The sequence below is a fragment of the Anolis carolinensis genome, chromosome 4 (assembly GCF_035594765.1).
Source record: "Anolis carolinensis isolate JA03-04 chromosome 4, rAnoCar3.1.pri, whole genome shotgun sequence".
NCBI classification, from domain to species: Eukaryota; Metazoa; Chordata; class Lepidosauria; order Squamata; family Dactyloidae; genus Anolis; species Anolis carolinensis.
Window position 1 is genome coordinate 18,576,193 of NC_085844.1, and position 12,485 is coordinate 18,588,677.

The following is a 12,485-nucleotide window of genomic DNA, read 5'->3' on the forward strand; positions in this document are numbered from 1 at the left end:
TGGTCAGCCAGCCAGAGAAGCCAATCAGCTCCCAACTTCTGCCAGGATGCCGTTGTCTCCAACTGGTCGGGTGTTAGAGTGGGATGGCTCCTGCCAGTCACAAAGGTGGCTCCCAGGAAGGACCTGGAAGTCACCATGTTTTCCCAGTCCTTTCTTCCCCACTACCAGGAACAAAGGCTGCCCAACAAACTGGGCACAGCCTTTCTGTGAAAACAAATAAAAAGAAAAAAGAAACTACACTTTGAAACAAATGGAAATGGACTAGAGAGAGGGAATGAGGTAGTTTTGATTTCTGGAAGGCTGTGTCTTGAATTACTGAGTGCTTCTCTGGAGATCTAGGCTGTGACCATTGATGTTTCTCTTTATAAGAGCATTAAGCTGTACCGTTACCCATGCTCCACCCTTTTGGAGGCCCCTAAAGCAAACATTGAGTGCATTTATAGATCACTGTAAAAAAGTTGCTATCACATTCAGTAAAACAAAGACCATGTTTTTTACTAAGAGATTTCCTGGAGTAACTGTTATAGTCAGAATGCAGCACAAGTTAGGCAGATTAGACATTTAGATATTGTTTTCTAGTAACTGGCTCTTGGATAGTTTTGCTATAAATCAGCATGAAATACAGCTAAACCGATAGTTTATTTCTCTCTCTCTACTAAAGCAGACAGTTCATTCCTACTGAACTGCACTGAGGGTATTGTGGCCAAGGTGTTGTCATAATTATTGTGTGGTGTTTCAGTTTGGATTCTAACTTTTCCCTCAAGCTCTGGAAGTATGTGTGTGTGCTTTCAGGTCAGTCATTACAGCAATCTCAATAATTCCACAGGTTTTATTGATACTCAGTAATGGTTTTGCCAGTTCCTTCCTCTTCCGGGAGTGAATTTTCCTTCCTAGTGGTAGATTTCTCTCACTTCCTATTGTCTCACTCCCGTTCTTAATTGTGAACCATTTGTAAGATGGATATTTGTAACTCAGTGACTGCCTGTATATATCTCCCATTAATATTTCTATCTGAAAAATTATCTCTGTAGATACAATAAATGAGATCTGCTATTTTTTTCTGTTTACATGATAATAGTAGTTAGTTGTTCCAAGAATCCATCACTTCCATGGAATTGTCTAATGACAGTTCTTTGCACTATTTTATTACATTTATGTTGAAATTTGCCAAATCAGACATTCTGTTGATGTCAAGACATGGTATGGCTGCTCCTCCTAATTCCAGCTGGGCTGCTTAACAAAGATTTCTTTGTGTTTGAAACAGTTACTGAGGGACATTTACTTTTGGCTTTGTGAGACCATGACTGAGAAGTAGATAAATCCACACAAATCTTCACATGACTGGATAAGACATCAATAAAACCCATGTGCAAAATTTCAATTTTTGAGGAGGAGAACACTATAATAATCTTGAATTATATGCAGACAATGTCCTAGCTTAGATACCCATTTTCACTAAAAAAAAATTGCAGACACAGCTTCTGCATATGTGAGCAGATGCATTCATTTCAATGAAGGAGAGAAAATAAAGTTCTGTTTCAATACAATAAGTCAGCACGGTTTAGTGGTTTGAGTACTGGACTACAATTCTTGGTAGCAGAGTTTGAATCCTCACTCAGCCATGAAAACAGACTGGGTGACCTGGAGCAAGTCATAAAGTGTCATCCTTAGATGAAAGCAAAAGCAAATCCTTTCTGAATAAATCTTGCAAGAGTAGCCATAAGTTGAAAGTGATTTGAAGGCACACAACTTGCACACATATCTTTGGGCATACAGCCATGCCTTTTTGGAGAGTATAAATAAGGAAAGCTGAGCTATCAGAAGATGTTTGCACCAACACTGCAATTTGCACACATGAAAAGTGAATGAAAATATAATTCAAATGGTCAGAAGGATCACGGTTGAGTCTGGGAGATCCCAGGTGGAGAATATACACCTTTCAAAAATGGAAATTACCTACACAATGACTCACCATTCAACAATAGATTCAGTTGGACTATTCTACACAGTTAGGACTACCTAACAGGAGAGGCACTAACAAAAGCAAGAAGCAATATTGTAAAAATCCACGATAACTGGCTTTCGTGTAAGGAATCAGCTTTGTTAGCTCTGCCACGCTTTCTCTCATTTAAATTTAAATTTAACTAGTTTTTTAAAAGTTAGAAAATTTCCATCTTAACTGATATCTTCATTCATTTTAACTTGTTAGTTCCTACCTATGGCTTTGTAGCGTGGCATGTACTTAATATGCTCTGCTAGGGATTTCAGTTCCTTTCCTTTGAACTACAGACCTCTCCAGGAGAGAATTATGATACTTTACTAGACTACAAATCCTAGGACTCCATAAAATGGAGCCAGAATTGATACGTTGGTATTCAGTTGCAATAACTGTATAGCACAGATACACTACAAGACTTCTTTATTGAACGAAGGAGCTATATCTTGAAACACATGCTTGCTGTCTTACATAAACACCAACCAATTCACTTACAGCAACCAAATATTTCCCGTGGGTGTAAAAGTTCACTAGATCACTCGTCATTCATACTGTTCTGACTTTCCCAACAAAAGCCACAATTCCTTTCTTTTTCTTCTGACAAAAGAGCTCTTTAACTACAACCTTTTAAAAGTTGGCCTTTGTCTTTCCCAGTTGGAATGTGGTCACAAGGGTGGCTCTGTTCAATTGTCTTGATATAGTCATTGACATGTTGAAGCCTGAGGCCTGAAAGCACTCCTTCTTTGTCCAAAGGAACATAACTTTTGGTGGAGATATATGTTCTGGACAGAACAAAAGAGATTGAGATTTTACATTTCCCACTGAGCCTTTGTTCCATTAGATTTAAGGGAGCCCGTTTGTTCACGGGACCTCAAAAGACTTGTGTAGACGATCCAACTATGAAATTAAGCCACGACATCCCTTCATTTATCTGTATATGATGATCAAATCAGCCCAGAATGTAAAGACTCTGTTCTTGAAGGAAATTTGCATTCCCCAAGTGCCAAATGAATAGCCTAAGCCACTATACCATAATGGGTCATAACTGGAAAAAAAAGTCCCTTACTTTTGAGCAAACCAAAATGCAATGTTTCTGTTTTGGTTTCCAAAAAGTAACATTCACCAGACTGTCAATCCTGGATCTAAATAGGCAATCGCTTTCTTGTAATACATGGGACATTAGATCTGTCCTCCTATTTATATGGCAACCTCAATAAATATCTTTTTATCTTAAGTGTTTCACTTACTGGTACAGAGTTGTCCCTTGGTCCCCTCGATCGAACCATTCTCCCTAGTACTTCTATCCCATCAGAAGTTATGTTGCCGGCTGCGTTGATCATTTTCTCACTCACTTGTTTGCAGTCGATCACCACTTTAGCAGTTGTTTTGCTTATGACAACATGCAACTGGGGAAAGACCATAATACTTTTACTACACAAAAAGGACACCAAGAAGGCACACACATAGCAGCTGTTATTGTCCTAGAAATCATTTTTATTACCGACACGCTTGTTTACATTTTTTCCAAATGTCTGTAATGAAAGATGGTTGGTTGAAATGTTTAGATGTAAATGTGAATATAATCTTCTGTGTTTGAATTTGTGTGTGTGTGTGTGTGTGTGTGTGTGTGTGTGTAAAAGTTAGAAGAAGAGTAAGGGGAAATAAACTAATGAACTGAGTGAAAATGCAAATGTAATAATTTTTGTACAGGTTGAGCATCACTGATTTTTAATGCTTGATACCAGGAATATTTTGAAGCCCCCCCCCCCCCCATATGCCTATATGTACAAAATGACATATCTTAGAATTATTCCCTTCTGTGTAAAATGCTTAAACAATGTATTTCTTTCTGCACCATCACATCTACTTTTCAGAATGTTTTTGTAACTCTCACCTTATGGAAACTTCCATAAAAGATTTTCTTTATATCAGGTCCTTCAAAGGTTACTGTCTGGAATTCACCTTTGTAGTCATAATTGAAGAAAGTCAGGGTTTTGCCACCATCTGTACATCAAGAAAGAGAACACATTTCTGAGAGGACTGTTGTGTTTAAAAAAGGCTTTACATTACCTATATACTCTGGATTGAAAAACATGTCTTACAAATATAAAACATTATATATAAATAGATCAAAATAAAATCTTATGAAATGCTATATGGGAGAAAAGTTTCACATCTCTTTGGGACAGGCAAAGAAGAATTGTAGTGATATTTTCATTAGTCTCCTTGATCATGAGAATGAAAAGGCAGAATATGGATCAGATACATCAATCATGAAGCCTCAAAAAGTCATAAAATACATACTGTCCAAAATAACTCCAACTAGAGGCTCGTAATCCTTGTTTAAAATTTCCCAGAGAGCAAATGGTTCCTCGGGTGTTTCAGGGAGTATGCGGAAAAGAAAAGTAATGGTGTAATCTGAAGGAAGCCCCTCAGGGTGTAAGTATCTGAAAGAAGGCAAAGAAAATATCAGAAACTAATATAATCACAATCAATATGTCCCTGTGGGCTACTATCCAGCAACAACTGACTGCAGTCTTCAGCTTTGAGATTCTGAAGGAGACTTTTTGGTTCTGAATTTATGGCTTGTCTTCTTCTTGGTAACCTCTGAGTCATTGTGGTTCCTGATGAATCAAAATTGAGTGCTAAAATACATACACTTCATTGTGTACTGTTAAGATAACACAGCAGCATCATTTCCCCACCTGCAGTTTTTTAAAATCTAGCACCAAGATTTTTATGCACTTTTAATGAGCCCAATAACACATTACCATATTACAGCAACTGGTTCTCTAGTAGGACACTGTTGTCAACCTCCAATGGACATTGACAATTGACTGTAGACTTGTGCTGTAGAACCTAGAGATTCCTTGAGAGATGCTATTTCCAAAAAAGTTTTAGGTTCTCTAGCAGAATTATTGAGTACTAGATATTTCTTAAGGGACCATATTCACCAAATCTGCGATTAATCAAAACCACAGAAGTGAAACCTGCCAATATGGAAAGCCAACTGTACTCAAATGAATACTTCCTGACCATTACTACAGCTTTTCCCTATAGCAGTTTTCTCTAGCACTCCATAACCAATTGGTTTTTTAAAAATGCCTCCACTTTAAAATACTATTCATTGAATTAGGCATTAAGGCTCTTCTAGCCAGGAGAATGTCTTCATATAACTAGAGGGAATTCTGTCTAGTTAGGAGGGAAATAAATGTCTATTGCAATAATGACAACGTATTATCGATCTAATTTATTTCAACTATACATGCTTCATTTGGGACAACAAAATGGCAAGAGCTAAAGACAATAACTTTCTGCTTTTCCTAGTGCCTACTGCCACGTTATGAACTATATTCTTCCCTCTTCTTCTGCCTTGCATCTGATAATTACAACAATTTGAAAAACTCACATATGGGTTGAATTAGCTTTTCCCTGTGAACATTGAGCTCCCTTTTCAAGCAAAATCTTTCTCCCAATCCCACTTTTTCTGAAACACAATCTGCAGTTCTCTTGTGTTTTTAGTGCTCAACCTTCATGCCAGATTGGGATATATGATAAATAAATTTAATGATTATTTTAAAGCATAGGTCTGGCCAAGGTAAAGATTAATCCTGGTAACATTCCAGATGCAGCACAGGCAGTCTAGAATATAGGAAAGATTCCTACAATAACGGTTTGGAAGGAAACAAGTTAAATCTCAGCTTAAAAAATAATATTAATGCTAGATACTACAGTATAATCTTCTCTAAAAACAGCACTTCTGGAGGATGGTTAAACTTTTTTTCTTGCTAAATGAATGATTGACTTATTTTGGAATATCATGACTAGAGGGATTCTTTAAAAAGGAGACTCTCAATCCCACATTTTGTAGATGACCTCTGCTTCTGCAAACCAAAAATGGTGGCCTCTTATTGGATTCTGTTCAGAAGCTGTTAAAACTAGAAACCCTGAGAACATAAGCAGGACTCTCTGCAGTTATACTATAATTTCCTGAATGGCAAAGAAAAGTGAAGGTGGCTCATTTTCGGTTTTGGCCTCAATCTTTCATCTGTACATCACCTGGGCCTCCAACCAGAAGGATTGACTTTCTTGTGGCACTTTGTCAAATCCAACGGGAAAAGAGCAAGTTGAAAGGGTCATGGGCTGCTACATATGGTTGCAGCAGCCAGGTTTTAGTTCTATATCGGCCAGAGAATTCACAATACAGGATAAGAGGAGAACGCACTTTCTGAACTCTTGCATATACTTTGTGACATTTCTTTTGTGTGAAATATCATGTGTGAAAGAACTCAAACAGCTAGTCTCCATAGTTCTAAATTGAATATTTTTATCTGGACGGTAGCCAATGAATCAGTCAGGTTCTTCTAGATAAGACTAAGGCCACTGAATGGCCTTCCAAACACTCTCGTCTATCAGTTCTTTCTTCCAAGGTGTTTTACAGGAGGGTAAGAAATCTCTGTAGAAGGGAAGTCATACCCATGGGAAACTTGCAGGTCTTGTTTGGAGGTCTTGTTTCTCTATCCCTTTCTTTCCCCAAGGAGCACTTAAAGAGATTGCTCCACTTGGCTTACATCCAACTCCCCTCTTTCCCCTTTTAATCAATGAAACAAACTTTTCTCAGAAAGAAATACTTTGAAACCTGTTACGTTTCTCAGTGTTTACTATTAAATGCCACTCACAGAAAGCCGGGCTGGGCTGTGGCGCAGCTGGCTAGTAACCAGCTGCTATAAATCACTACTGACCGAGAGGTCATGAGTTCGAAGCCCGGGCCGGGTTAAGCCTCCGACCATAAAAAAAAAAAATAGCCCCGGCTTGCTGTTGACCTAGCAGCCCCGAAAGACAGTTGCATCTGTCAAGTAGAGAAAATTTAGGTACGCTTTATGCGGGAGGCTAATTTAACTAATCTACAACACCATAAAACTGCTCACGAGGAAAAGAATGAGGAAGAACAGCCACCAATGGACGGTGAAGCAACAGCTCCCCCTGTGGCCGGAATCGTGAAGCTGGAAAGACGTTAAAATGCCTCTGTGTCTGTCTAAAACTGAATGTTGTTTGTCTGTTGGCATTGAATGTTTGCCATATATGTGTTCATTGTAATCTGCCCTGAGTCCCCTTCGGGGTGAGAAGGGCGGAATATAAATACTGTAAATAAATAAATAATAAATAAATAAACCAATCGAGGTAGAAACTCAACAGTTGCCCTCTCTTGTGGTGGCAAATATATGCAGGTATGTATTTGGCAATATGTTGTCCTTACATTATACCCTGAATCTCAATTTTAGTTGAATTGTTTCTCCAGACTATTGACAAATGACAGAGCTAAGACTGAAGCTATCTGCCTGTCTGTGTATTCATCTATCCATCTATCATCTTCTATGTGCAGATATTTTTTAAATGTTAGCACATTTTAGTTTCCAGTAAATTTCTTTCATGGCTGACTGCAAGAAGTGTAATCTGTTATAAGAATATATAAAAATTACATACTTGGTTGGCTGTGAAACCAAGGCATCTTTATGCAGTCTGTAACAGGAGTAGGCATTAAATGTCCCAGGCTCCATAGAAACTCCTTCCACGCTTGCAAACTCCTTTTCAACCAAACCAAACATCTCCATCATTTTAAATCCTGGAAACCACAAAAAGCATAATGCATGTCAGTTCTGCCTGTTAATCTAGCCAGGGAGTGAAAATGAGCTACAGAATGGAGATTTATATCACTGTTAAATTTAATAGCATTGACACATCTCCAGGGAACCTTCATATCAGAGAACCGACAGAATATAAAGCAAACTGATGGTTCTTGGACAACTATCAAGTGTTTCAATGGTAACTGAAAGAGGCTAAGAAAGGAAAATATTTGGCAGGTGAAACAGAGTTGAATGTATGAACCTAACTTATGTCATTGGTAGATTTAGAATAGTCGTATAGTTGGCAATGGTTATCCAAAGTTTTAAGGCATAACTTGTTGTTTGCCATCTTGATTGGGACTGCAAGGCACAGCATTCAAGTGATACTTTGGAGAGCCAGTCATTCCTGTTGAGTCTGCTGTATTTGGTTCTCATTGCCCTAACTGGGAAAGAGAGAACAATACAAAGGGGAACCTCTCTGTTGTTTCATCACTGATCAGTGTTTCAGGGATCCCATTCAATTTGATGTGCTACCTGTCATCACAACTGGGATATAGACCATTATGTGAAGGAACTCAGCTGTCAAAACCCACTTCCTGAAAAGCATCTGCAACTTTTGATTGTGGGACTCTCTCTCAGTCTGGAGAAGTGGGGACTGTGAATCCTGATCCATAGCAGAAGCTGGCAAAAGCTTCAGGCAATGAAGGCGACATGCACCCATCGTTCCTTAAATGACAGAGGAAGAAACACCAAGCCCTGCACCGATTAAGTATGAGATGTTGACCTGTGGCCCAGGAAGAACTGGATATATCCCAGCTGTTCTCTCTTGATTTTATTGCTTACGAGTGCCTTAGCTGGGTGCTTGGTGGTACTATCTCACACCTCTGTTTTATCTTGATCGTGGACTAACTCTGCTTTGATCTATTCTGTTTGCTCCAGACTGGCTCAGGAAGACGGGCATCTGACTTGCTGATATGACTTCTAGACTGGCTACTAATCACCATCCTGCTTCTCCCTGCATCTTGCCCCGACAATTCAGGACTGATTGGGAATGGACAGGCCATTTGTTATATGCTATACACGGCATGCTTCATTAGACACTTGGATGAGCCGCTCCTCTCAGCACCAGTGGAATTGTCTATACTTTGGGCTCTATTCATTGTTCCAATTGGGTTAAAGAGCAGCAGATCAAAGGGAACCTTGTTCTTTCTAAAAGTGACCAAATGCAACAGTAAGCATTTCTATATGGAATGCATTAACCTTTAATAATAATATATGAAACTATACCTGCTAGGCTGTTGCCATCTTTATAAACCAATGGACAAGCTATAATGGGAGAAAAAAGACAATAGATATTTGAACTCAAAGGAGAAGAAATATTTTGATTTACTATATTTTTCACACCTTAAAGTAACTCTAGATCAGTATCAGGGCTTTGATAATCAATTTGGTACTAGTAATGCAAAAAAAAAGTGTTTGAAAAGTTATTTGCAATTAAAACAAATATCATCATAATCATCCTACTGAGCTAAAATATTGACCATTAAAACAGTAACTATCAGAATAGTTTCAGGGATATTGATTCTCTACTAGAGCTATCATGATTATGCTTAATTTGAGTTTCCAATTTCCCCCTCATATTCTAGGATTTGAGAAACACCAGGACTGAAATGTTAATTACTCTGGACTCCTCTGTAATAGCCACTAGACTTATACAGAGAGAAACAAATCAGGATCCATACAGTGACACATATAAATAATCACAAGTTGAAGATACGCCACTGTTTAAGGAGCTCCATTGGCTGCCGTTTATTTTCCGGGCCCAATTCAAGGTGCAAGTTATCACCTACAAAGCCCTAAACGGTTTGGGACCCACCTACCTTCGAGACCGCATTTCCCCCTATGAACCTGCACAACCTCTTCGCTCGTCGGGGGAGGCCCTCCTCTCGCTCCCACCACCTTCACAATCACGGCTGGTGGGGACGAGAGAGAGGGCCTTCTCCATCGTGGTCCCCCGGCTCTGGAACTCGCTCCCCGGGGAGATTAGGCAGGCCCCTACCCTCCCCTCCTTTTGGACGAGCCTGAAGACTTGGCTCTTCCGGGAGGCTTTTGGTGACTGATCTCTGTATGATCGACCTGTTGTCCATTACAGTGAATACCTTCCCCAGTATTATAGTGGCACTTTATAGCCACCATAGCTGAGTAACCTCCTTCCCTTGAGGACATGATTTATTTGCACTTTTAGCACTTTGGCCTAGATTCTTTGAACCTAATCCATGATTTTAACATTTTATCTTGTATGTGGTTTTTATGACTTGCTTTTATTGTCTGATTATTGGTTTTATTGGTTTTATTGTTCTGTTTTTATTGTTCTGTTCGGGCTTGGCCCCATGTAAGCCGCCCCGAGTCCCTTCAGGGAGAGGGGGCGGGGTATAAAAATAAAATAATAATAATAATAATAATAATTATTATTATTATTATTATAAGATACAACTAATTTCTGTATAGATGATGTTTTGATCAGTAGGGTATAGGAAATTGAAAGTGAAACAATTTTGTTCCAGCTGCCATCCTTTCTTTACTAACTTGTTTATGAGAAAGCATCATGACATCATTGGCAAATCACTGCATCCCAATGTCTTCTGTGTATTGTTTCTTGATTTCCCCCCCTTGAAGGATTATGACTTTGGCAAGGGCATGAGATATGATTAATCAGTAAACAATGAAACATGATTAATCAGTAAACAAAGCACTGATAACATTTTGCAAAACTACTGTGCCTGTAACCAAAAGCTTCCCATTTATAGGATCAACCCATTTATACTAATAACTGGGGATTTATGATATCCTAGCACTTCAATTTGTTATCTTCCCCATGGGATAGAAAGGAATGCAGTCTACTTTTTCCATTATTCTTTTTCTTCTAAAGCAAAATTGAACTATTTCATCATATCTGATAAAAAGAAAAAATAATGTCAGAAAAAAAACTATTTAATTCTCTTTCTTGAGCAGTGCTAGGCAACTCTACTTGCTGCTGCTGCTACATCATTGGATTTTTATGGCAAGTTGTACCATAAAAGTTTGGTGTAGTGGCAAAGTGGGGAAGGCCATAAAACAAGAAAGAAATCTGTGTCCTATGTTTCCCAAACGTCCTATTTTGGACGTCCTATTCACTATGGTTTTTAGTGAATTGAAGCCCAAATTCACTGGTTTAATTTGTCACCAAATTTTTGGTGGCATAATTTTAAAGGGGTGCTTTGGGGACCCCGTGAGACCCATGGAATGTGTATTCCTGTCCCTGCTTTATGGGGAACAGATGGCTATTCATTGCTAATGAAGAAGAAATACTAAATCTGGCAGTATATTAAAAAAGGAAATTTAATTAATGTTGCTGTGGGCCTTTGCCAAGTAGGATTTACTAAGTAAATATTATAGAAAAAGGTCTTGGCCAGAAGGAAGGAAAGGCTCTGCTGGTCCATATAGCAGCATATTAACATCTATGTAGGATGTAATTTTAATTCTATTTCCTGAAATTTACAAAAAAGAGGCACTACATTGACATTAAAGTAGATGTGAAATGTAGTCAGAAGAATTTTCTGCCCCACTGATTTGACTTTAATGTCCCATCTACACTGCCATATAATGCAGTTTGGAACTCATATAATACAGTTCAATGGTCAGTGCAGGCTTATGCAATATGGTTCAATGAAGGTTAAACTCCACTGTACGAGTCTACACCAGGCATGGCCAGACTTCGGCCCTCCAGGTGTTTTGGACTTCAACTTCCACAATTCCTAATAGCCTACCAGCTGTTGGGAATTGTAGGAGTTGAAGTCCAAAACATCTGAGGGCCGAAGTTTGCCCATGCCTGGTCTACACTATATAATGCAGTGTAGATGGGGCTTAAATGATCATAGAAAGAATAACCTCACAAAGCAAGTTTCACAATTCTTTACAAAACAATTCCAGTTGCACTGAAGAGAAAGCAAAAAGGGGATTGATCATGTAAACAGAAAGCTTTTACAATTTTTCACCAGTAAATCATCACCTTAGAATAAGCATTACTGGATGCAATGAGACTTGCCTTCAAATAAACACATAGATAAGTGTTATTGTACTGCAAAAATTGTCTTGTTATACCAGGGTTGTTGTATGTCTTTCGGGCTGTGTGGCCATGTTCCAGAAGCATTCTCTCCTGACGTTTCGCCCACATCTATGGCAGGCATCCTCAGAGGTTGTGAGGTATGGATAAACTAAGTCAGGAAAGGAAAGAATATATATCTGTGTAGAGTCCAAGGTGTGGCAAGAGTTCTTTGTCACTGGGAGCCAGCATTAATGTTTCAGTTAATCACCCTAATTGGCACTGGAAATGTTTTGTCCCTTGCCTGGGGGCATCCTTTGTTCAGTCAAGTCCTCATTGTGTTGGTTCCCATCTACTGTTTTGATTTTGGAGTTTTGTAATACTGGTAGCCAGATTTTGTTCATTTTCATGGTTTCTTCCTTTCTGTTGAAGTTGTCCACATGCTTGTGGATTTCAATGGCTTCTCTGTGTAGTCTGACATGATAGTTGTTAGAATGGTCCAGCATTTTTGTGTTCTCAAATAGTATTCTGTGTCCAGGCTGGTTCATCAAATGCTCTGCTATGGCTGATTTCTCTGGTTGAATTAGTCTGCAGTGCCTTTCATGTTCTTTGACTCTTGTTTGGGCGCTGCGTTTGGTGGTCCCTATGTAGACTTGTCCACAGCTGCATGGTATCCGGTAGACTCCTGCAGAAGAGAGAGGATCCCTCTTGTCCTTCGCTGACCGTAGCATTTGTTGGATTTTCTTCGTGGGTCTGTAGATAGTTTGTAGGTTGTGCTTCTTCA

At 38.9% G+C, this 12,485-nt stretch overlaps 1 protein-coding gene across 3 annotated transcripts in view; it reads right to left on the bottom strand.

Annotated features, from left to right (window-relative positions):
* col14a1 (collagen type XIV alpha 1 chain) overlaps positions 1–12,485 on the bottom strand; it is a 132,265-nt gene that overhangs the window by 32,268 nt on the left and 87,512 nt on the right. For all 3 annotated transcript variants that reach the window (XM_062980055.1, XM_062980053.1, XM_062980054.1), the window contains 5 exons: positions 8,908–8,946; positions 7,481–7,619; positions 4,301–4,443; positions 3,891–4,000; positions 3,244–3,402 (listed from right to left, as the gene is read on the bottom strand). In XM_062980055.1, coding sequence (XP_062836125.1) covers positions 3,244–3,402; positions 3,891–4,000; positions 4,301–4,443; positions 7,481–7,619; positions 8,908–8,946 — 590 coding nt within the window. The remainder of the gene's footprint in view (positions 1–3,243; positions 3,403–3,890; positions 4,001–4,300; positions 4,444–7,480; positions 7,620–8,907; positions 8,947–12,485) is intronic.